Source organism: Rhinopithecus roxellana, chromosome 7, assembly GCF_007565055.1.
Source record: "Rhinopithecus roxellana isolate Shanxi Qingling chromosome 7, ASM756505v1, whole genome shotgun sequence".
NCBI lineage: Eukaryota > Metazoa > Chordata > Mammalia > Primates > Cercopithecidae > Rhinopithecus > Rhinopithecus roxellana.
Genome location: NC_044555.1, coordinates 60,506,345 through 60,527,850, shown reverse-complemented (window position 1 = coordinate 60,527,850; position 21,506 = coordinate 60,506,345). Strand labels below are relative to the sequence as shown.

Below are 21,506 nucleotides of genomic sequence, written 5' to 3'. Positions count from 1 at the left end.
CCAAGTGAATTATTACTGTTGTTGTTATTATTGTATGCAGTCAATGTTTATTTAGATTTAACCACATGTTTACCAATTCCTCTGATCATTCTTGCCCCTTGCACCTCAAATCTTCCCTCTGAGTTCATTTTCCATCTTTCTTTTTTATTTTTATTTTTATTTATTTATTCATTTATTTTATTTTATTTTATTTTTGAGATGGAGTCTTGCACTTTCTTTTTTTTGGTAATTTTTCTAATTTATTAGTTTAATATCCCTCCCATTTAAAATTTTAATTTAATTTACTTAAAAAAATTGACACATAACAATCCTACATGTTTATGGAGGTACATAGTGATGTTTTGATACATATAGTGTATAGTAATCACATCAGGGTAATTAGCATATCCATGATCTCAAACATTTATCATTTCTTTGTGTTGGGAACATTCAATATCCTCCTTCTAACTATTTGAAACTTATAATATAAACTATAGTCACCCTACAGTGCTATAGAACACCATATTATATTCTTCCTGTCTAGTTCTAATTGTATACCCTTTAACAAATCTCTTTTCTCCCCCCAACCCTTACCCATCTCAGCCTCCAGTATCCTCTGGTCTACTTTTTACCTCTATGAGATCAACTTTTTTTTAGCTTCCATATATGAATGAGAACATGTGGTGTTTAACTTCCTGTTCCTGTCTTATTTCACTTAACATAATGTCTTCCAGTTCCATTCGTGGTGCTGAGAACGACAGGATTTCATTTCTCTTTTATGGCTCAGTAACATTCCATTGAGTGTATATACCAAATTTGCTTTATCTAGTCTTCTGTTGTTGGACACCTAAGGTTGATTCCATGTCTTGGCTATTATAAATAGTGCAATAAACATGGGAGTGCAGATGTCTCTTTGACATAATAATTTCCTTTTTTTATTATACTTTAAGTTCCAGGGTACATGTGCACAACATGCAGGTTTGTTACATATGTATACATGTGCCATGTTGGTGTGCTGCATCCATTAACTCGTCATTTACATTAGGTATATCTCCTAATGCTATCCCTCCCCCTTCCCCCATCCCCACAATAGGACCCAGTGTGTGATGTTCTCCTTCCTGTGTCCAAGTGATCTCATTATTCAATTCCCACCTATGAGTGAGAACATGCGTTATTTGGTTTTCTGTTCTTGCGATGGTTTGCTGAGAATGATGGTTTCCAGCTGCATCCATGTCCCTACAAAGGACGCAAACTCATCCTTTTTTATGGCTGCATAGTATTCCATGATGTATATGTGCCACATTTTCTTAATCCAGTCTGTCACTGATGGACATTTGGGTTGATTCCAAGTCTTTGCTATGTGAATAGTGCCACAATAAACATATGTGTGCATGTGTCTCTATAGCAGCATGACTATATTTATTTTATTTTATATATTTTTTTTGAGATGAGAGTCTTGCACTTTCGCCCAGGCTGGAGTGCAGTGGCACGATCTCGGCTCGCTGCAAGCTCCGCCTCCCAGGTTCACGCCATTCTCCTGCCTCTGCCTTCCAAGTAGCTGCGACTACAGGCACCTGCCACCACACCTGGCTAATTTTTTTGTATTTTTAGTAGAGACGGGGTATCACTGTGTTAGCCAGGATGTTCTCGATCTCCTGACCTCATGATCCACCCACCTCAGCCTCCCAAAGTGCTAGGATTACAGGCGTGAGCCACTGTGCCCGGCCTTCCATCTTTCTTTAGAAGCTTTTTTAGTGAGTAAACACACCCTTCTTTTTGTTTAAAAATGTCTTGGTAGGAGGGGGTCCTCAATCCTAGTGATGCTTGGCTGGGTAAAAACTCTAGGCTGACAGTTGTTTTCTCTCAGCACTTTGAAAGTATTACCCTCACTGTCTTCTGGCTTCTACTGTGGCTAGGAAATCTGCTGTCAGTCTAGTTTTCTTTTCTCTCTGGCTACTTTTAAGGTTTTTGTATCATTGTTGCTTTAAAGTTTCCTTCTAATATGTCTAGATGTTAATTTCTTTTCATTTATTAATATATTGCTTGGGATTAGTGAGACTTCCTGAATCTGAGGCTTGGGATTTTTCATCAAGTCTGAAAAACTCTCAGACATTTTATCTTTAAAAATTCATCTCTCACATTCTATTATCTTCCTCTGGAAATACAATTGGATGTATGTTACTTTACTCCTGCCTCTATTCTTCATGTCTCCCAACTTTTCCTTCCTATTTTCTATCTCTTTGTATCTTTTGCTGCATCCTGAGTAATTTCTTCAGCTTTATCTTCCAGTCACTATTTCTTAAGTAGTATCTAATATGCTCCTTACCCCATCCACTGAGTTTTCAATTTTAATGACTATTTTTTTATATCTGCAATTCTATTTAGTTCTTTTTCAAATCTACATCACATTTTTGATGGCATCTTGTTTCTTCCTTACATTTTTTATTCCACTTTTTATTTCTTTAAAAGTTTTGAACATATTTATTTTATATTGTGACATCCCTTATCTTAAGTTTTTAGGGTTCTCTTCTTGTTTCTGCTTATTCTCACTCATGGTAGCTTATTTCCTTGTGTGTTATATGAGCTCCAGCTTGGCAAGAATTTATCTATGGGAATCTCACACAGCCTGAGTTGAGAGAATCCAGACAGATTTCCGTTTGCTTCTTCTAAGCAGTCCTGGGAGCTAACGACTTGGTATCACTTTTTATTAAACTCTCAGCATAATATTATTCAAATCACATGGGTAGTGTAGCTCTGAATCACCAGCTCACCTGAGGGAAGTCTGGTGGTTATAAATTCTTACAGGAGGATTTTCACTTATTTCCTCTGAGAGCCAAGGAGAGACAGACACATTTTCTTGTTGTTTCTTTTTGCTTGTTAAGAAACTTTTTCTAGTTTGCACTTTTGCTGAGAGTGTAAAGATTTGGCCTTTGAGGGTCTCAGATTTACGTGAGAGTATCAGTCTCAACTCCCCACCTTGTGCACACCCAAGGCCTTATCTTCTACTTCTATAAGGTTTTTAAAACTCAAAACTCTTAGTTACTATGATTGGCAAATGCCCCCAGGGCAGCTGTGGCTTCTACATCCACATCACTTTTTTTTTTTCAGTTTTTCTTCATTTTGGGGCCCTATATTTATAACATTTTCTTTATTTTTGTGACAGGTCAGCAGTGCACTTAAGAAGACAATTTGCAGTGGGGAGTTTTATTGTTGTTATTGTTATTTAGTCCACTGTATTGATACACTTATTTAGTCCACTATATTGATAGCCCCCATTTAGCAGATAGTGAAACTAAGACCCTAAGAAGGAAGTGAGTTGCCTAAGGTCATACTGCTGGGTCAACAATTGAATTGGCACTGGAACCAAATGTTCTTGATTCCTAGTTTAGAGTTCTTCCCCTCTGGGCAAATGTGCCTCATCTCCCTTTCTCACTTGAGTATCTCTCTTACGTTTAGTCCTATGAGGATCTGGTTCAGCGTCTGGAGCCAGTGATAATGGAGCTAGAACGACAGGAGAATGTACTGGTGATCTGCCACCAGGCCGTCATGCGGTGCCTCCTGGCCTATTTCCTGGATAAAAGTTCAGGTACTACCCTTATCTCTGTTTTGGGGACGTTTGATGGTATTTGAGACACTGACACCAGCAATTAGATATCTGTATCTTAGTAGTTAAGAGAAGAGTATTTAGAACAAGGATGCCTAGGTTCAGATTCTTTCTCTTTTACATACTAGCTGTACTACCTTTCACAAATTACTTTAACCTCTCTGGCCTCAGTGTCCTCATGTGTAAAATGGAGAGAATAACAATGAATTTTAAGTAACACAAGTAAAAAATTTAGAACAGATCATGACACACTGTATGGGCTATATGTTAACTGCTATTATTAGTATAGTATTGTTCTTAGCTAATTTTTTTTTTTTTTTTTTTTTTTTTTTTTTTTTTTTTTTTTTGAGATGGAGTCTCGCTCTGTCACCCAGGCTGGAGTGCAGTGGCCGGATCTCAGCTCACTGCAAGCTCCGCCTCCCGGGTTCACGCCATTCTCCTGCCTCAGCCTCCCGAGTAGCTGGGACTACAGGCGCCCGCCACCTCGCCCGGCTAGTTTTTTGTAGTTTTTAGTAGAGACGGGGTTTCACCGTGTTAGCCGGGATGGTCTCCATCTCCTGACCTCGTGATCCGCCCGTCTCGGCCTCCCAAAGTGCTGGGATTACAGGCTTGAGCCACCGCGCCCGGCCGTTAGCTAACATTTTCAAAGCCAATGTTAACAGTCTGCCTCAATCTGGAAAAGATGAGCTAGTATTTCTCTGAAGCATGCTACCATCAGGTGATAGTGGGGCCTTTCATAGCTTCATGATCCTGATCATAAGTTTCTGTCCTTGCTATAGGGGCAATTTCCTCAAGATAGTGATGTTTTCATTTTAAATTGTTTTGCAAATGATAGTTTATTTTAAAAAAATATGTAGGCATTGCGTTTATACAGTATTTACACACTGACTACATAGGCTGAACTGCAAACTGGGGCAGCTGGCCTGGCAAAAAAAACTGTTATATCACTTTCAGGCATGAGATTCCATTTCCAATGTGGATGCTGAAATGTTAGCATTTCCAGGATATTTTTAAGGTGTCTCAGAACAATGCAAAATTATATTCAATGTCTACAATGTTTTACAGTCTTGGATCTTTTCTACAATGCTGGTTTGAAAATAAAGAACACTGTAATATGGAGTCATCCAGAATTGGAACCCAGGGCACTTGAGAACTTGACATTAAATAAGGAATTTCCTCTGCCCAGTCCTCAGTTTCCTCACTGGAAATAGGTGATAGGATGTGCGGTGCGGGTCCTTGCACTGGTAGATTTCTCTGTGTTCACATCTCTACTTTTCGAGGCAATGTTTTGAGACCATGAGGCAGGTGCTGTAACTCCCATTGTCCAGATGAGGAAATGGAGACCCAGAGAGGTGAAGTGACTGGCACAAGGTCATGGGGCTCAGAGTGTCAGGGATAGACACTGATCCCAGGTACATGCCAGAGGACTTCCCCTTTCAGATATGTGTGGAGTGCTTTTTACACACAGGCTACCTGTCCTGGGAGCCAGACAGGGCAGCACTGGACAGATGTTCTCACCACCCCCACAACCCCATTACTCAGGTGAATGCTGGAACAAGGCCCAGAGAGATTATGTGACTGAGAATACAGACCCACAGAGCCTCAGGGCTTGGGCACCCTCAGAGTACATCTAGTCCAATCCTGTCCTGTGAAATGGGAACACTGAGGACCAGAGAGAGCAGAGGCTGGGCCAAGGTCACTAGTGGAGGCAGTGGCAGAGCTGGGTCAGAGATCTCAGGCAAGTCATTTCCCTTCTCTGAGTCTGTTTCCTAAAGTGTACAAGGAGGGTATACAGTAGTACCTCAGTCTATCTTTAAGGGTGTCATGAGGTAGTGGGCAAAACACCCTTGGCCCAGGGCCTGATGATGACAAAAACAAGGAGGAGCAGCCCAGGAAGGAAATGGATGGATGCCCAGGAAGAAAAACAGCCAACCTAATGTCTCAGGAGGCTGGGAGGGCAGTGGCAGGCCTCAGAAACCTAGGGTGGAACCTGCTTTTCGGGGAAGCCATGAGGGGTGGTGATCCTGCAAAATGAAGGGAAATGGGGAGTGTTATGTGCAGGTGGGCAAGAAAGTGGGTATCAGGAGAGATTGCCTAGCAGGTGGGTGTATCACCCCCAGGACACTGCGAGCCCCTGGATGGCCGGGGCAGTTGACAGCAGGGGCCAGTGCATGAATTCTGGTGTCACAGGGTCCCAGGTTCAAGTCCTTGCTCTGCTGTTTCCTGGCTGTGTGACTTGCAGAGAGCATTTTCCCTCTCAGAGCCTCAGTTGGCTGAGACCATGAAATGGGCTTACTGCCCCCAACTCTCGGGCTTGCCTGAGAAATGGAATCATAGGCCCAGACAAGAAATTGCACATGAATATTCAGAACAACTTTATGCATAATGTCAATAACTGGATACAAGTGATGGACAAATGCTCGTCCATCGCCAGGCCTGGGGCAGGAGTGATCAGAGGGAGCAGGCCAGGGTGGGAGGAGGCTGTGGGTGCTGTCCACTGCCACAGCAGGGCCTCAGAAAACACTTGCTGACGTGAACTGTGGGCCTTTGTAGTGTGGGGTCTGTGGAAGGCCCCAGCCTTGGGGCGGGAGAGAAGCCTGCCTGGGTCTCCTGTTGGCCCTGTGAGTGAGGTGGTAGCCGTCTCCAGGGTGGCCGGCCTGACCCTCCTGCAGGACACGCAGTCCAGTCCACCACCATTTTCCAGGGCATTCCTGCCTCCCTGCTCTCCTCATCTCTTCCCAGCTGCTCTGAACACTGCCCCTGCAGGGTTGGGGGGAGTGGGCCCCTGGTGAGGCCCCACCACAGCAAGGGGACATGGAACGGGGAGCATCCAGCAAGCCTGGGGGCCTGGGGAGGCTGTGTCCTGGCCAGCACCCTGCCTCTGAGGGCTGCTTCCTATTCCTTTCTAGATGAGCTTCCATATCTCAAGTGCCCTCTGCACACAGTGCTCAAACTCACTCCTGTGGCTTATGGTAAGTACTCCCACCCTGATTCAAGGACAGGCATTTAGAGGCTATGAGCATGGCCCTAGTGCCTACCATTTGCCTACCATTTGCCCAGAAGAGTCCTGCAGGAGGTTTCCTGGGTGGGTGTCCTGCAGGAGGTTCCCTGGGTGGGTGGTGGGGTGGGACTGATGGTAGTAGGATAACAGGGAAAGAGTAGGATGGCTTCTAAATCTGGGGATGGCGCTGACTTTCTGTGTCTCTGCCAGAGCGCCCAGCACAGAGCACCAAACTGTGGAAGGGGGATTCCCCAAAGGGACCAGAGGAAAATTGTAGGTTAGGGCCATATTAGAGAAAGAGCACAAAGACCAGCCTGGGCAATTTAGGCTCTTTCTTGATACATTAGCTATGAAAGGTTCATGAACAGGGGAAGGACAGAATCAAATCTATTCTGGGGTACGAATAGGGCAGATGACCTACTGAAGCCTGGAGTAAGGTACAGTCCACAGGGATGAGGCTAAGGGAGCTTCCACAGGCATTAGGCCCCCTCTGTCAGCCCCAAGCCCCAATGATGCACCCTCCTCCGTCTTCAGGTTCCCTAGAACTCCCTCGTGACCTTCCATACTCCCGGTGTTGCCACAACCACACTGTCCTCCAGATAAACTTTGCCTTGCACTGATCGCCCAAGGCAGTGGCCCCAGGACTCTTCCACCTCTTCACCACCTAACACAGCTTGGAGGATCCGCAGAGCTACATCAATATTACATAGATGAGACTGATGTCCTGCAGACCTCGAGAGCTGTGGGCTGCCAGAGTTCATCTCTCATCTCCATCCCCATTTACAAATGAGCAACTGAAGCTCAGAGAACTAAGACTGTTAGGGGCAGAGGTGACAGGATGCCCTGTTGACAGCCTCTTAGGCCTGGTGTCTTCCCCACACAGCTGTCTAAATTCTCTGTACAGGCGAGTCATGATCTGTACACAGTATGAAGCTGGGGGTGTGGCTGGTGATGCGGGGGAGGTGATACCTCAGGGAAGACCTGTGCCTACCTTGGGGGCTTATGGACAGATGGATTGTTCTTTTCCAAGGCTGCAAAGTGGAGTCCATCTACCTGAATGTGGAAGCCGTGAACACACACCGGGAGAAGCCTGAGGTAGGTGGGGGACTCCATGGCCCAAGCTGGCTGTGGACACAGCACATGGTGAAAGCAACTTATCCACAGAAAGGATGCCCCAGCCCCACGAAGCCTGTGTGTTTTGCACCAACAGAGGGAGCAACCAGCACCCAGAAATGTGGAAACCACAGCCCAGACTCCAGGCACCATGGAGATGCAGGGCTGGGGCAATTCCTGCCAAAAAGGCCTCAGTCTGAGATTCCCCCAGGCCTACCTAAGGGTCAGGATCCGAGCCTGGCTGGAAGAGGGGAGCCTGGCAATGAGGACAAGAGGCAGCGGGGAGGTTGGGGCCCTGCACTGCTGTCTACTTCCTATTGATCCTGCGCTCTCTCCTCAGAATGTGGACATCACCCGGGAACCTGAGGAAGCCCTGGATACTGTCCCTGCCCACTACTGAGCCCTTTCCAAGAAAGTGTCCTCATCGCCTTCCACCTTTAGGAAATGCTATCCTTGCTCTTCTCCTACTCTGCCTCGGCCTCACTGAGGTACTCCACTGCCAGTGAAGAAGTCCTCCGCAACTCCCAAACAAGCCTCACTTACTGGCCACAACTAAGGAGCTATCTAGCTCTGGATGAAACTTTCTTTCTTAATTCCTATTGTCTGACGAATAAAGACTTACTGCCTACAAGAGGAGAGGAGGAGGTCATGGAGAGGCTTATCCAATTTTTCTCAAGGTACTGATCCTAATCCTGACCCAGCTCTGCTGCTATGAGGGCATGGAACAGGTAAGGACTTCCTGGAGGGAAAAGTTCTACAGTAGCACCTCCAAAGATGGGGGAGAAGATAGATGCCTGTGAGTTCCTGTGGGCCTTGTTCCAGCAAGGTGGCTGTGGGCATGACACTTTCATCCTTACACTCAGAGAAGAATCTGGCACTTGAGCCAAGTGCTCCTTTCTTCTCCAACTCTTGCTGCCATCCTGAGTGATTTCACTGTTTATGTGAATGATCCAACCAATACTCTGGCCTCACAGTCCCCTGACCCTCTCAACTCATCTTCTCTCCTTCAACTACCTACTCCATGGATTTTGGTATCATCTCCCTGGTCTGATTTCTTAAATGCAAGCATCCAACTGTCTGACCACTGCCCACCCACTACCCCAGTCCTTACAACTCTATATCATCCACTGAATCCCTAACAGTATGCCTCCATACAGTAGGCATATATGTAGTATTTCCTTCTTTTTTTTTTTTTTTTTTTTTTTTTTTTTTGAGACAGGGTCTCACTCTGTCACCCAGGCTGAAGTGCAGCGGTGCAATCTCAGCTCACTGCAGCCCCGAACTCCTGGGCTTATGCGATCCTCCCACCCCAGCCTCTGTCACAAGTAGCTGGGACCACAAGTGCACAGCACCATACCCGGCTAATTTTCAATTATTTTGTAGAGACGAGGTCTCACTATGTTATCCAAGCTGGTCTTGAACTCCTGGGCTCAAGTGATCCTCCCATCTTGGCCTCTCCCAAAGTGCTGGGATTACAGACATGAGCCACTGTGCCCAGCCCTGTAGTATTTTTTGAATGAACAATATTTGTTGCTGTACAGCATCAAGAGCAGAGTCCTTTGAATGCTCTATTGTCCCCCAATCTATCCTTAGTGTTCTCTCCCTAACTATGTTGGATACTATGGGCCATCTCTTCAGCCACTCTCCATGCAGCTACCATAAGCCAGGTACCAGTGACCCAGTGGTAAAGAGACAGACTCATACACTTGCTGCCTTTGTTCCCTTGTTCTTCCATCACAACCACCCAGCAAGACCTAAACCCTGTATAATCCACCTCTCCGTTTTTTGTTGTTGTTGTCTACTACAGAAGTTGCCGATCCCTGCTTGAAGCAGATCTATATTTATCTGCATCTACAGCCACCCTTAAGTCTGTTCAAAGTCAGGGTCATTTTCTCTGGTACCCTATTCCATCCCACCTTCTCAAGGATGGGCTACTTCAGTCAATTTCTGACTCTTCCATATTGATCTCCTGTCCCTATTAGCTTTTGCCCCACAGTCTATACAATATGCCCAAGTTTTCCTCTCCTATCCCAATTAAACCCTCCTTTGTTCTTATGTCCACCCCTAGTGACCTCTGCCCTTCCCTCCATTCTTACACCAGTGATTCAAAATGAATCTGTACTTACTGTCCAGAAGCCTCTCCTTTTGCCTTCTGCTCCAGGCTTTCCCTCTTCATATCTTTCCTCAAGCTGTTATCCTCTTGCCTGCCATGCTTTCCCCAGGCCTCTATCCTGATGAAGTCATATTTGCCTTTGAGCCAAAAGCTGGAGCCCCATTTTCTCCAAAGAGCTATGCTGATCTCCAGCTCTTCTGTGAACCCAAGATGCCACTCCACAACCACCTAAGCACATTAAAAGACAGAAAAAACTCCAATTCATTTTGCAAATTTAATGTAACTCTGATACCAAAATATGACAGCACACAGAAAGCAAACAATAAAGCAGGAACAGCAAACAGATTTTTCCATCACATGACACCCTCAGCTGATTGGCCGTAGCTGCTTTGACTGCTGTGTGGACAAAGATTCCAAGGATGTACTTTGGCTCCATGGGAAGGACTGCTGCAATTTATTAGCGGTATCTGTAAACATGGGGAATAAATCTGAAAACAAAACAAATAGGAACACATTTTAGCACCAAATGCACTGTCTTCTCATAATTCCTTCATTGCCCTCACCTTTCCACCCCGCTCTCCTGCCTTAGTGTTTCTTATAACATCTCCCAGCTCTTATACCCATCCCTGTGGGTCCTGGCTATGGAAATATTGCAGTTACCTGAAACCTCACTAGCCATAGGAGAAGCCACAGGCACCAAGACTGGTGGCTCCACTGCTGAAGCCAGCACTGGTGCTCAGTCCACCACCAAAGCCAGCACCAGTGTTTGGTCCACCGCCGAAGCCAGCTCCTGTGCTCGGTCCACCGCTGAAGCCACTGATGCTTGGTCCACTGCAGAAGCCAACACCAGTGCTTGGTCCATCACTAAAGCCAACAATAGAACTGGGTCCACTATTGAAGCCCGTGCTGGTGCTGGGTTCGCCAGTAAAGCCAGTGCTGGTGTTGGAACCACTGCCAAAGCCAATGATGGTACTCAGTCCTCTGTCGAAGCTGGCATTAGGCCTACTGCCAAAGCCATCGCTGGTGCTGAGGCCACCGCTAAAGCCAGCACCGGTGCCAAGTGTGCTGCTGAAACTAGCATTGGTGCCCAGTCCACCACCAAAGCCATCACTAGTGACCAGTCCACCACCAAAGCCAGCACCGGTGCCCAGTCCGCCACTGAAGCCAGCGCTGGTGCCCAGTCCACCACCAAAGCCAGTGCTGGTGCCTGGTCCTCCACTGAAGCCAGCGCTGGTACCTAGCCCACCATCAAAGCCAGAACTGGTGCTTAGACCACCACTGAAGCCAGCACTGGTGCCTAGGCCACCACCAAAGCCAGCACTGGTGTTCAGTCCACCACCAAATCCAGCACTGGTGCTTAACCCGTTGCCAAAGCTGAAACCGGTACTGGTGCTGGGTCCATCACCAAAACTAGGGCTGGTAGCACCACTAAAGCAGGCACTGGTGCTAGGAGGGCCACCAAAGCATAGGTTAGTATTAGATGCACTGCCAAAGCAGAGGCTGGTGCTGGGAGCTCCACCAAAACAGAGGCTGGTGCTATGAGCACCACCAAAGCTGACACTGGTGCTGGGAGCAGCACCAAAGCCAATGCTGTTGCTGGGAGTACCACCGAACTCAGTAGTGGTACTAAGTGCCCCACCGAAGCCAGCATTGGTGTTAAATGCACCGCCAAAGCCAGGGTTGGTGTTGGGTACACCACTGAAGCCAGCACTGGTGCCAACAGCACCACTGAAGCCGGCACTGGTGCTGATGGCACAGCCAAAGCTGGCATTGGTGTTGAGTGCACCACCAAAGCCAGCACTGGTGCTGGGAGAGCCACCAAAACAGACACTGGTGCTTAGTGTACCACCAAAGTCAGTGCTGGTGCTGACAGCACCACCAAAACCAGCACTGGTGTTGAGTGCACCGCCAAAGCTGACACTGGTGCCAGGAGAGCCACCAAAGCAGACACTGGTGCTTAGTGTACCACCAAAGTTGGTGCTGGTGCTCATAGCACCACCAAAACCAGCACTGGTGTTGAGCGCACCGCCAAAGCTGGCACTGGTGTTGAGAGCACCACCAAAGCCAGCACCGGTGCTGGGAGAGCCATCAAAGCAGATGCTGGTACTTAGTGTACCACCACAATTGGCACTGGTGCTGGAAGAGCCACCAAAGGAGACACTGGTGCTGAGTGTGCCTCCAAAGCCAGTGCTGGTGCAGGGAGAGCCACCAAAGCAGATACTGGTACTGAGTGTACCACCAAAGCTACCACTGGAGCTGGGAGAGCCACCAAAGCAGACACTGGTGCTGAGTGTGCCTCCAAAGCCAGTGCTGGTGCTAAGCGCACTACTGAAGACTGTGTTCGTTGTGGGTGCACTGCCAAAGCTGGTGCTGGTGCTGAGTACACCACTAAAGCCAGCCGTGGTGCTGAGTGTGCCTCCAAAGCCAGAGCTGGCTGCACCACTGAAAGTGGCACTGTTGAGTGGGCCACTAAAACTAGAGCTGACTCCACCACTAAAGCTGGCACTGGTACAAGGCGTGCCACCAAAGCTAATGCTGGCTTCACTGCTGAAACTAGTGCTGGTGCTGGGTGCACCACCAAAGCTAATGCGGGCTGCACTGCTGAAGCTGGAGCTAGTGCTCAGTGTGCCACCAAAGCTAATGCTGGCTGTATTGCCGAAGCTGGCACTGGAGCTGGGTGCACCACCAAAGGTAATGCCAGGTCCACCACTGGAGCTGGGTGCACCATTGAAGCTAATACTAGCACCATCGCTGAAGCCAGCCCTGGTACCAGCTCCTCTGCTGAAGTTGATGTTGGTGCTGGCATCTGCATTTTCTTGGGCTCTGGCCTCAATTTCAAATGAAAATCTGCTCCAGGCCTGAGCATCGTCGCCAAACTCTTCCCTTGTTAGGCAGTCGATATCCATGTCATCCCAATTCCAGGGCCCAGCCACAGCTTCCTCTCCAATCCCCATTTGGGCTCTTGCCTCAGCCCTGGCTTCAGCCTCAGCCACAGCCACAGCTGCAGCTTGGACTTCCATCTCCACTGCCTCGCGGTACTGCACAGCCCAGTCCTTGGGGTCTTTTTTCTGCACCTGAAATGGGGATGATAATCATAATAAGAAATTAACCCTAGTAATCATATATTAATCTATGGGCTTTGTATTGAACTAGTAGCAATACTTTTTAAAAATTCTTAGTTACTGGGGCTCTGTCATGGGTCAGTTCTGAAATCGTTTCAGCTCTGACGATTTACATGCTATATGACCTTGGACAAGTTACTTAACCTCACTTAGCCTAAGTGTCTTCATTTATAATTACAGGAAATAAAAGAGTATATATGTTATGAACTGAAGTGTTGTGCCTGTCCCCAAATTTGTACGTTGAATCCCTAACACCCAGTGTGATTGTATTTGGAGATAGGGCCTTTATGGAAGTAATTAAGGTTAAATGAGGCCATAAGGGTGGGGTCCTGATCAATAGGATTAGTGTCCTTATAAGAAGTGACATCAGAAAGCTTGCTCTCTTCTCTCTCACACACAAAGCCATGTGAGGACACAGCAAGAAGGCAGCCATCTGCAAGCCAAGAAGAGAGCCTTCACCAGGAACTGACCCTAGTGGACCCTAACCTGGGATTCTCACCCTCAAGAACTATGAGAAAATAAATTTGTTTTTTAATCCACCCAGTCTATGGTATTTTGTTATGGCAGCCCATGCGGATTAATACAAAGTATGAAGAATCAATGAGATGATGTAAACTAGATATCTAGCAGCACCCTAGGACATAAAGGAGGTTCCACATGTTTATATATGAGCTCCAGGCTGCTCTGTACCTGCCCATCCCTGTGCATTGCCTGCCCCAGCCAAGGGTATCCCATTGCCTTAATATGCCAAGCTCGGGCAGCTCTCCTATTACCTTGCATGCAAACTTGAGGACTTTCATCTTGCTAGTCTCATGGTAGGAGCGCAAGCCCCAGAAGAACTCATATTCAGGTGGTCTGCTGTTAGGGACCCTCTTGTACTCCAGGTACCTTGGAAAAAGGAAATGAAACTTGTTTCTAACCAAGCAAGCCTGCTGTCTTAAGCACTAGACACCAGGTGGCCACCTCCTCCAAAGAAATACAAACAGCCCCTGGAGAAGGATTTCTAAGACCCTCCAGCCCCAGACTCACTACCAAACACGGTTCATGGTCTTGGCCTCCAATACTGAGCCATTTCCCACTGGCCCTGTACAAAGCAGTCCCTTGGGCTTCTCCAGGGGAGACATGTATAGGGCATGATGTCACAGGAAGGCCAAAGTATCATGCCACCTGTGAGGAGTAAGCCCAAATTCCTGTTGGGTGTGTTGTAAACAGAGGAGCCATTCTTAAGGCCCTCTGCTCTGAGCGCACCCCACTGCAAGGGCCTTGTGTTGAGTCTGGCCCAGTCCTGGAAAGGTCTGCCCGTGGGAATTTTAGACAGTATCAGTTCTAGAACACAAGATGCCCATCCCTCTAAAGCTAGTGTAAGAAAGGCACTAAGCACTTTCTGAATAAGATCAGTATACCCAGAACACTTCAGGGCCAGATAAAGCCCCAAACACCACTTACTTCTGCTTCACAAACTCGTCTGTGATGAGCTTCCTCACTTCCCCAAAGAGTGAATGCCTCACCCTGACAATGGGAAAAATAACCCATGAACACAGATCAGAACTGCCCAGATGAGGGCAGAGGCATTTCCCAACATGGAAGAGACCTCTCTAGCACATAGGGCAGTCTCAATGAAGCGAAAAAAGTAGTGAGCACATGGCCACTAGAAGCAAGCAGTTAAGACCAGATGCCTCTTTGTCAGGAATCCCTGAAGGTCTGTCTAACATCTCAGCTTAGAACAGACAGAGGACATAGAGGAGAGAGCGAGCAGAGAGTTCAGGACCATTTGCCCATCATCCACCCAGGTCAGAACCCTGGGCCCTCTACCCAGTCCAGCACCCCACCCGCTCCACCAGACCACCAGACTGATGCAATCCTAGGACCGTCCTCTCTTGTCAAAGGACAACACGGACAGCAAGCGCTGAGAAGCCCAATCATACCCAGGGTGCAGCCCCAACTTGCGCAGCACCTCCCAGATGACAGCTGCGAGGGGAGGCAAGAGGAGACAGGGACAGAAATTGAACACATGGAATCCAGACCATGGCCGCCCATTCAGCTGCATGCCCAGCCACTCACCCTCACTGGCCTTGTTGCCATTCATAAAAATGACACTCAGAATCACCATGAGGAGACCCAGCTTGGGTGTGTCCTTGGTCCTAAGGGAATAACAGGACAGAAAGAAGGTTTATGTTCAGCAGCCATTCACAAAAGACACACCAGTCAGCTTACTAGGCTAGCCTCTCCCAGATGCCTCAGATACAGAATTCTGCCCAGTCTCTGCTTCCAGCTCTATGCCACCCTGGGCAAGGCACTTAGACTTGCAAGCCTTGGTCTATTATTCAGTAAAATGGGAAAATCATATTCTCCCTTCCTCAGGTTGCCAAGAAGACGGAAGAATGGCTGTCAACCTGGTACAACACAAGCACTCAGTCCATGTGAATCCCTTCTTTCTCTCCCAGAACCTTCAGCCCCACTGACACTCCTGCGCTTCATGCATCCTGATCCACCCACACCAGGAAGCCCTCCTTGAGAACCACTCTGCCAAAGCCAGGCCAGGCACTCAGTCGGAAGAGGCAAGCAACGACAGGCCTGCTTTCCTGAGAAGCTTCTACAGAGACAGCAAACCTGACAGCAGGAATGTCCCACCCTAGGCTCCTACACCCATCAGTCATAATCAGGTGCCACTCCTGTGAGCAGGGCTTTTGAGACTCTGTTTTTCCTGACTCCCTAAGAGGATGGGGGAATTAAGACAAAGAAGGGGTAGCAGCACAGATAAAAGCAAAAGCTCCCTTCCCACTCCAGCCCTTTCCCAGCTTACGTTCCCAGTATGCCTGCAGAGGATTCCCGAGTGCTGATGAGAATATACAAGCTACTTTGCTTATCAATTTCTTTCAGATTGACTCGAAACATCTGCCAAGTAAAAGAATAGCCTGTGAGATCACAAAATTCAGCTTGGGTATCAGTGAACTTTCTGGGCATCCTGAAACTCCCAGTGTACTTAGGGGGTTTGCATGTGTAAGAAATCAGTGAGATAATGCACATAAAGCACACAGCTAAGTGCCTGGCACGCAGTGAACACACAACAAATGTACTATTGTCATCAACATCATCTTTGTGATGAGCAGGAATCTAGGGAGACAGAGAATGGGGATACAAGGGAGAGGTGAGATCTGAAATACATGCAGAATGTGTCAAACCATGGATAGAAGCTGGGACTAAGTTGAGTGGCTTGTGTCCTTGCCATGCTTTTATCACTGACATGCTGTGTGACCCATGGCAAGTCTACACCTCTCCCTAGGCCACTGTCTGCCCAATCACACAGTAATGGGGCTGGATTAGCATGTCTCTGTGATTCTCTCCAAAAGAGACATGTATATCTTTGCTCAATTCAAAGCTTCCCCATTGCACCCATCCGCCAGCACTGCCCCTTCACCTTCTCCAGAGCGTAGCTTGCTCGTTCAATGATTTCTGGGAAATATTCATCGTATTCTTGGATGACATCCCTCAGCATGTCTGTAGAAAAGGAGAGGTGAGAGTAGCTGAACTTAGCAGGGGCCACAGAGCAGCGGCCCTTTTGCCAGTCCTGTTGGGTCAGTGCAACCAGAGACCTGAAGTGAGTTAATGGGAGATGCCAGCCATGGCAGAGTGTGAGGAGGGCAGGTGTGGAGATATGAGAGAACAAAGAGGCCATAAAGTGCTACTACCAGACTATGGGAGGAGAGGGGAGTGGAGAGGAGAGCTCAAGGAGGAGAGTTGGTAGGACACTACCTGAGCGCTTGATGGGGATCTTTGTCTGGTCCTTAACCAACAGGTATTTCACCAACTTATTAGCCTGGGAGGGGAGGAATAGATGGAGAGATCTTAACATGCTTGCAGAAAACTCGGGAGGTGGCAGAGCAGAGGGCAGGTGAAGAAGAGAAGAGACTAGACAGCATTGGATTCTTACCCTTTCTTGTAAAATGGCCACATCTCGCGGTGGCGCAGGCCTCCGACCCCATGGGATCCGCCTGTAATTATTGCCACTTCTCTCATCCCCATTCAGATGCTTGGACTTCATCATCAGAAAGAAGGAAGGTCCAGAGTCACCAGGTGAAAGAGATGCCTCTGGCTCCTCACCTTGCCTGCTCCAGACAGAAAGTCCCTCTAACCCCCTCCCTCAGCCTTGCTGTAGTGGAACCTGATCCTGACCTTGCCATTGGCCACCCTGAGTCCTGAGCTTATCTTTCACTGTCTTCGAGGAAGGAGTTTCATTCCTCTGTCAGGCTAGGAACAACTCAAGATAAGAGCCTAAGGGTCTTTCTCTTCCTTGGCTACCACCGATTATGCTGGCTGGTATCTCTTGGACAAGTCACTTCATTTCTCTGGGACTCAGTTTTCTTATGTGTAAAACTGGGACCTATGATCCCTTGTTGGTAAGAGTTACTTTCAAGACATTCAGACATACCTTGTGTAAATGTCCCCAACACAAAGCCTGGCACATGGTAACTATTATTTAAATACAAGTAGAATTACATACAGGTTGTAGCTGAGTGTACGGATGTCTTATTTCCTCACCAATCTGTGAACTACTAGGGGGCAGAAACTATGTCACCTTCTTCTCAGCATCTTCCACAGCCTATCTGAACACAGGGACTAGCTCAAAGTAAAACTTTTATAGAAGAAATGAACAAACTAGACAGGTAAAAATGGAAAAGAAGCACAAAGTTAAGGATGGTAATGTCAGAGATCTCACCTTTCGGTTTCTCTTGCCCCGGGTCCTGGTTGTGGGCTCGAGACTCAACTGAGCCAGATAGTCATCTGCCAGGGCCTGGACAGCAGCAGCAACCTGAGTCTCAAGGGCACTTACGTTGGTCTGAGCAGAAGCCATCTTGGCCTGGGTCCCTTGGTCAGGATTTGGAGTCTGGCTTTCAGTTGCCCGAGCCTTAGTGGAAGCCTTCCAAGCCCTAGACCCTCTCTTGACCCGCAGGGTGGCTGCCAGGGCCTGGTTTGTGACCATTTGAGTGGCAAGTAGGGCCTCAGAAATCTCAGAGACAGAATTTGGGCCCCTACTGGCAGCCTTCTTGCCCTTGGATTTTTTGGGCCTGATAGCTACTACTGAGGCCTCAATCTGCCTGGTAGCTGTCTCAGTGACATTTGCAGCCTCTATATGCTCAGTGTCAGTATTTATGACCTTAGCAATTGTCTTCCTGGCTTTGGAGGCTTTCTTGGTTCGGATGCAGGCTGCTGTGGTGTGGATACTGGCTGTCTCATTGGTAATTTGGCCTTGGGTGGTAGCTGTATGGGTGGCAGTTGGAGCCAGTGAGACCTCGGTGGCACTAGCTATGGCCTTATTCGCAGCCTTCTTAGCCTTGGAAGCTTTCTTAGGCTTGATAGAGGTTATCAAGGTCTGGGAACTGGCTGACTCATTGGCAATTGGAGCGTGAATATTCTGTGAGATGACTGGTAGGTTTAGGACCTCCAAGGGTGACTTGAGCTGTGTAGCGCCACCCTCACGGCCAGTTGGGGATTGGGAGCCTTGGGCTGCCTTGGCAGTAACTCTCTTCATCTTGTTGGCTTTCTTAGGCTGAACAGTGACTGAAGAAACCTGAGTATTGGTTACCTCAGTGGTAGGTGAAGCCTGACTGATCTGGGTAATGACTGGCAGGTTTAAAGCCTGCAAAGTTATTTTGGGCTTGTTGGTGGCAATCTCACTGGCAGTTGGGACTGGAGGGGCAGCAGGTGCAGCCTTAGTAATAGCCTTTATAGGGGCCTTCTTGGTCTTGCTTTTCTTAGGCCGGTTGACAACTGGTGGGTCCATGGCCAGGGAGTCCTTGGTTGCCGCCAACAGGGTATGCATCAGCAAGACACTGTCCTCTTCTGTAGTCTCAGTCTGTATATCTGGAGGGAAGGGAAGCCCCAGGCTCCCAGGGGGAGGCAGAGGGCCCTACACACTTAGAATTATGATCCTCTGGGCCATATGGCCTCCCTAAAGCCCACCCCTTTCCACAAAGGCCTTCCCTTCCTCTGAGCAGTGGTTAATTGAAATGGGGTGAGGGAAGCGGTAGGGAGCAAGGAAGGAATAGAGTCAGGCAGGTTTTCCTCTCCTCCCCTTCACCATGTAAGGGAGGACTGAGATGAGTTAGGCAGGGAATTATGAAACTACACGGTGGAAGGGGTCTGAAGAGCAGTAAGTGAACTCAGGACGGGGCAGATGGCCTAGAGAGAATGCAGAGAGGCCTCACCTGAAATGGAGGCACCCTATATCCGTAGTCATTTCTCCTATCCATCTTTCTGGGAGGCCGAGTAACAGCTGAGTCTGAAGGGAATGGGCCTGAATTAGAAAATGAGAGGGAGGGGGAGATTCATCAGACATCTCACCTATCCTTACTTAGGAGAGTCTCATGTAACCTTGGGCCCTAATCCCATCAACTCCTGGGTTTTCATGCCTAAAAAACCCAGGCCATCTGGTTTCCAAGGCCCAGCTCGTTTTGCCTCCAAGAGGGTCAGTTCTGCGACCCCGCCCCTTTACACGCCCCCTCCGCAACTCGATAGTGCGCACGCGCACCGACTAGAGGCACCCTCACCCCCTATCTTAGGCCCACCGCTCTCCCAAAAGAACCGGTTCTTCAAGGCCCTCCGCGCGCATGCGCCTTGGTAAACCGGACAGTTTCTAACCAGCTCAATCCCACATCTGCCCCCCGCTCTCAGAGCAACAGAACATCTTGGCGCCACCCCTGACTCACTCTTCTAACTGCATCACATCTCGATCCAACCATTCCCCCAACACCAGCCCCCTCCCTCCCGCTCCGCAGTACCACTCCGCACCGCACCTACCCCAACACAACCCATCTCTCCTCTGCTGTACTGCCACACAACGCCCCTTTCCAATACACACCCCTCCCTCCGCTCTGCAGCATTTCTCTGCACCTTCCCTTCCTTTAATAAGCCCCCTCCCTCCGCTCTGCGGTACGTCTCTGCACCACCCCTTCCCCAACCAACGCCACTCCCTTCTCTTTCCACGTCCGCAAGTGTGCAACTCCGCCCTTTCTGCAACATGAATACCCCACCCCCAAATCCAACTGTGTGAACCTTCTGTGTATTCCTGTTCTCAAACCCTACCAGGTCCTGTCTCTTCCCTTTCAAATTGGAACCAACCGGGTCATATCCCCTTCTTTCTCCAGTCTGAGTCTGGTCCTTTCCGTTGCTCAAAAGGGATGCTGCCCACTCCTTTCTCTGGGTCCCGATCCCTCCATTCTGTGGCCCAAACAGGGTCCTGCCCCCTTTCTCCAGCCTAAACGGAGTCCTGCCATCTCCTATCTCCCTCCGGAACTGTGCGTATCCTCCTCCCCTCTTGCTACCGTCTGAAGAATTTCTCGATCCTTCCTTTCTGCGGTCCCAACTAGGTCTGCATCCCTCCCTTCCACGGCCCGAACCGAGTCCAGATCTTTCCTTTCTGTGGCCCAAAGGGGATTCTGCCTCCTACTTTCTTCTATGCGAACTGGGTCCAGGCACCGCTAAAGGCGACTTTGATGCGGTTAGGTCCCGAACCCCCAACAGGTTTTCTTAAAACCTTAGGGGCGTGTGGAGTCAGGCACGTCGAAACCGCAGCCGGGAAACCCCCACAGGGTCTTCACTAAAGCCAGGCACCTCAGCTCACCTCGTCTTCTTGAATCCAGAAGGCGTCTGCTCTCTCCAAGCCTCTCCTTATGTCTGAGCCTATCCCCCTCCCTGGCCGGAAGTGGTCCTGCCTCTTTCCGCCTCCAGAGGGGGTCTCCGTTCCTGCCCGTCAGTCTCCTCCCCTTCATACCTACTTTCAGCTTTCCATTTTCCTCAATGTAGCTCCCTTTTTCTGCTTAAGACCCCTATTCAGTTATCACTCCCTCTTCTTCTCCATTTGACTTCTCTGTTCCCCACTCTATCTCTGTTCCTATTTGATTCTCCTGTTTCCCCTAGGAGGAATGTGCTTCTCGGAACTCCCACACCAGCTCTTCCTACAGACCCTCTATCCCAACACTATTTACATAGTGTTGTTATACCTTGTGTCTATGTCTCTCTTTGCTAGAGCTGCTCTGGAGCAGGGGACTAGGTCATGTTCATTTGTGTCTTTCAAGTATTACCAGATTAAAACATTTAGAGGCTCTAAACACTAAAAGATAGGGTGCCTGTACATCATATGCAATTCAGAATAAAAACAGTAATGTATAAAAATCCATGAAAAGTTTTTATTGATCTCACAATGACTATATTGATGCTTTAAAAATATCAACTTGTACTTAGACTGTCTCTTGTGACATGGTGCACTGTTTCCCCATGCAGAAAACAATTCGTGACATTTATTTATTCATTCAGTCATTCAAAAGAGAGCAAGGATAACCATACTTATGTCAAATAAAATAGGCTTAAAGTCAAAAATCATAAAAGATCTTAAAGGTCATTATATAATGATAATGAGATCAATTCATCATGAATATCTAAGAATTATAAATATATGCACCCAACATAGAAGCACCTAAATATATAAAACAAATATTAATAGATCTGAAGGGAGAAGTAGACTGCAATACAATAATGGTAGGAGACTTCGAGACCCCATTTTCAACAATTCACAGA

The 21,506-nt window shown here is 48.0% G+C and overlaps 2 protein-coding genes and 1 non-coding gene across 9 annotated transcripts in view; 1 reads left to right on the top strand and 2 right to left on the bottom strand.

Moving 5' to 3' along the window:
• The window catches only part of PFKFB1 (6-phosphofructo-2-kinase/fructose-2,6-biphosphatase 1), a 74,855-nt gene extending 61,431 nt beyond the window's left edge, over positions 1-13,424 (top strand). For 3 of the 6 annotated variants that reach the window (XM_030933612.1, XM_030933611.1, XM_030933609.1), the window contains exons 11-14: positions 3,436-3,565; positions 6,493-6,555; positions 7,615-7,679; positions 8,038-8,891. In XM_030933612.1, coding sequence (XP_030789472.1) covers positions 3,436-3,565; positions 6,493-6,555; positions 7,615-7,679; positions 8,038-8,097 — 318 coding nt within the window. In that variant the 3' untranslated portion in view covers positions 8,098-8,891. Of the gene's footprint in view, positions 1-3,435; positions 3,566-6,492; positions 6,556-7,614; positions 7,680-8,037; positions 8,892-9,919; positions 10,080-13,334 lie in introns of those variants that run through there. The other 3 variants (XR_004058297.1, XR_004058296.1, XM_030933610.1) reach the window with 3 other exon arrangements.
• Positions 10,071-19,223, bottom strand: TRO (trophinin). Of its 2 annotated transcripts, none has more exons than XM_030933607.1 (12): positions 19,139-19,223; positions 17,650-18,840; positions 16,864-16,968; positions 16,686-16,749; positions 16,351-16,430; positions 15,736-15,827; positions 14,994-15,073; positions 14,858-14,900; positions 14,379-14,441; positions 13,706-13,820; positions 10,471-12,884; positions 10,071-10,298 (listed from the first exon to the last, which is right to left on the bottom strand). In XM_030933607.1, exons 1-11 carry the CDS (start codon positions 19,181-19,183, stop codon positions 10,482-10,484), a joined length of 4,281 nt encoding a protein of 1,426 aa, XP_030789467.1. In that variant the 5' UTR covers positions 19,184-19,223; the 3' UTR covers positions 10,071-10,298; positions 10,471-10,481. The 2 variants fall into 2 exon arrangements, with proteins under 2 accessions (XP_030789467.1, XP_030789468.1); XM_030933608.1 differs by lacking the exon at positions 10,071-10,298 and having other exon boundaries at positions 10,590-10,761; positions 12,777-12,884.
• Positions 14,055-14,183, bottom strand: LOC115898912. The gene has a single exon (XR_004058563.1). It is a non-coding gene; the product is annotated as a small nucleolar RNA SNORA11 (small nucleolar RNA).
• Positions 19,224-21,506: the final 2,283 nt, after the last annotated feature.

Bases quoted from the DNA above. Each gene is read 5' to 3' on its own strand.
- TRO (XM_030933607.1), bottom strand. From the start codon at position 19,183: ATGGATAGGAGAAATGACTACGGATATAGGGTGCCTCCATTTCAG. The intron at 14,442-14,857 runs GTATGATTGGGC...TCCCATTGTCAG, and splicing joins AAGTTGGGGCTGCACCCTGG to GGTGAGGCATTCACTCTTTG. The intron at 12,885-13,705 runs GTAATAGGAGAG...TCCCCATTTCAG, and splicing joins TCCTCAAGTTTGCATGCAAG to GTGCAGAAAAAAGACCCCAA.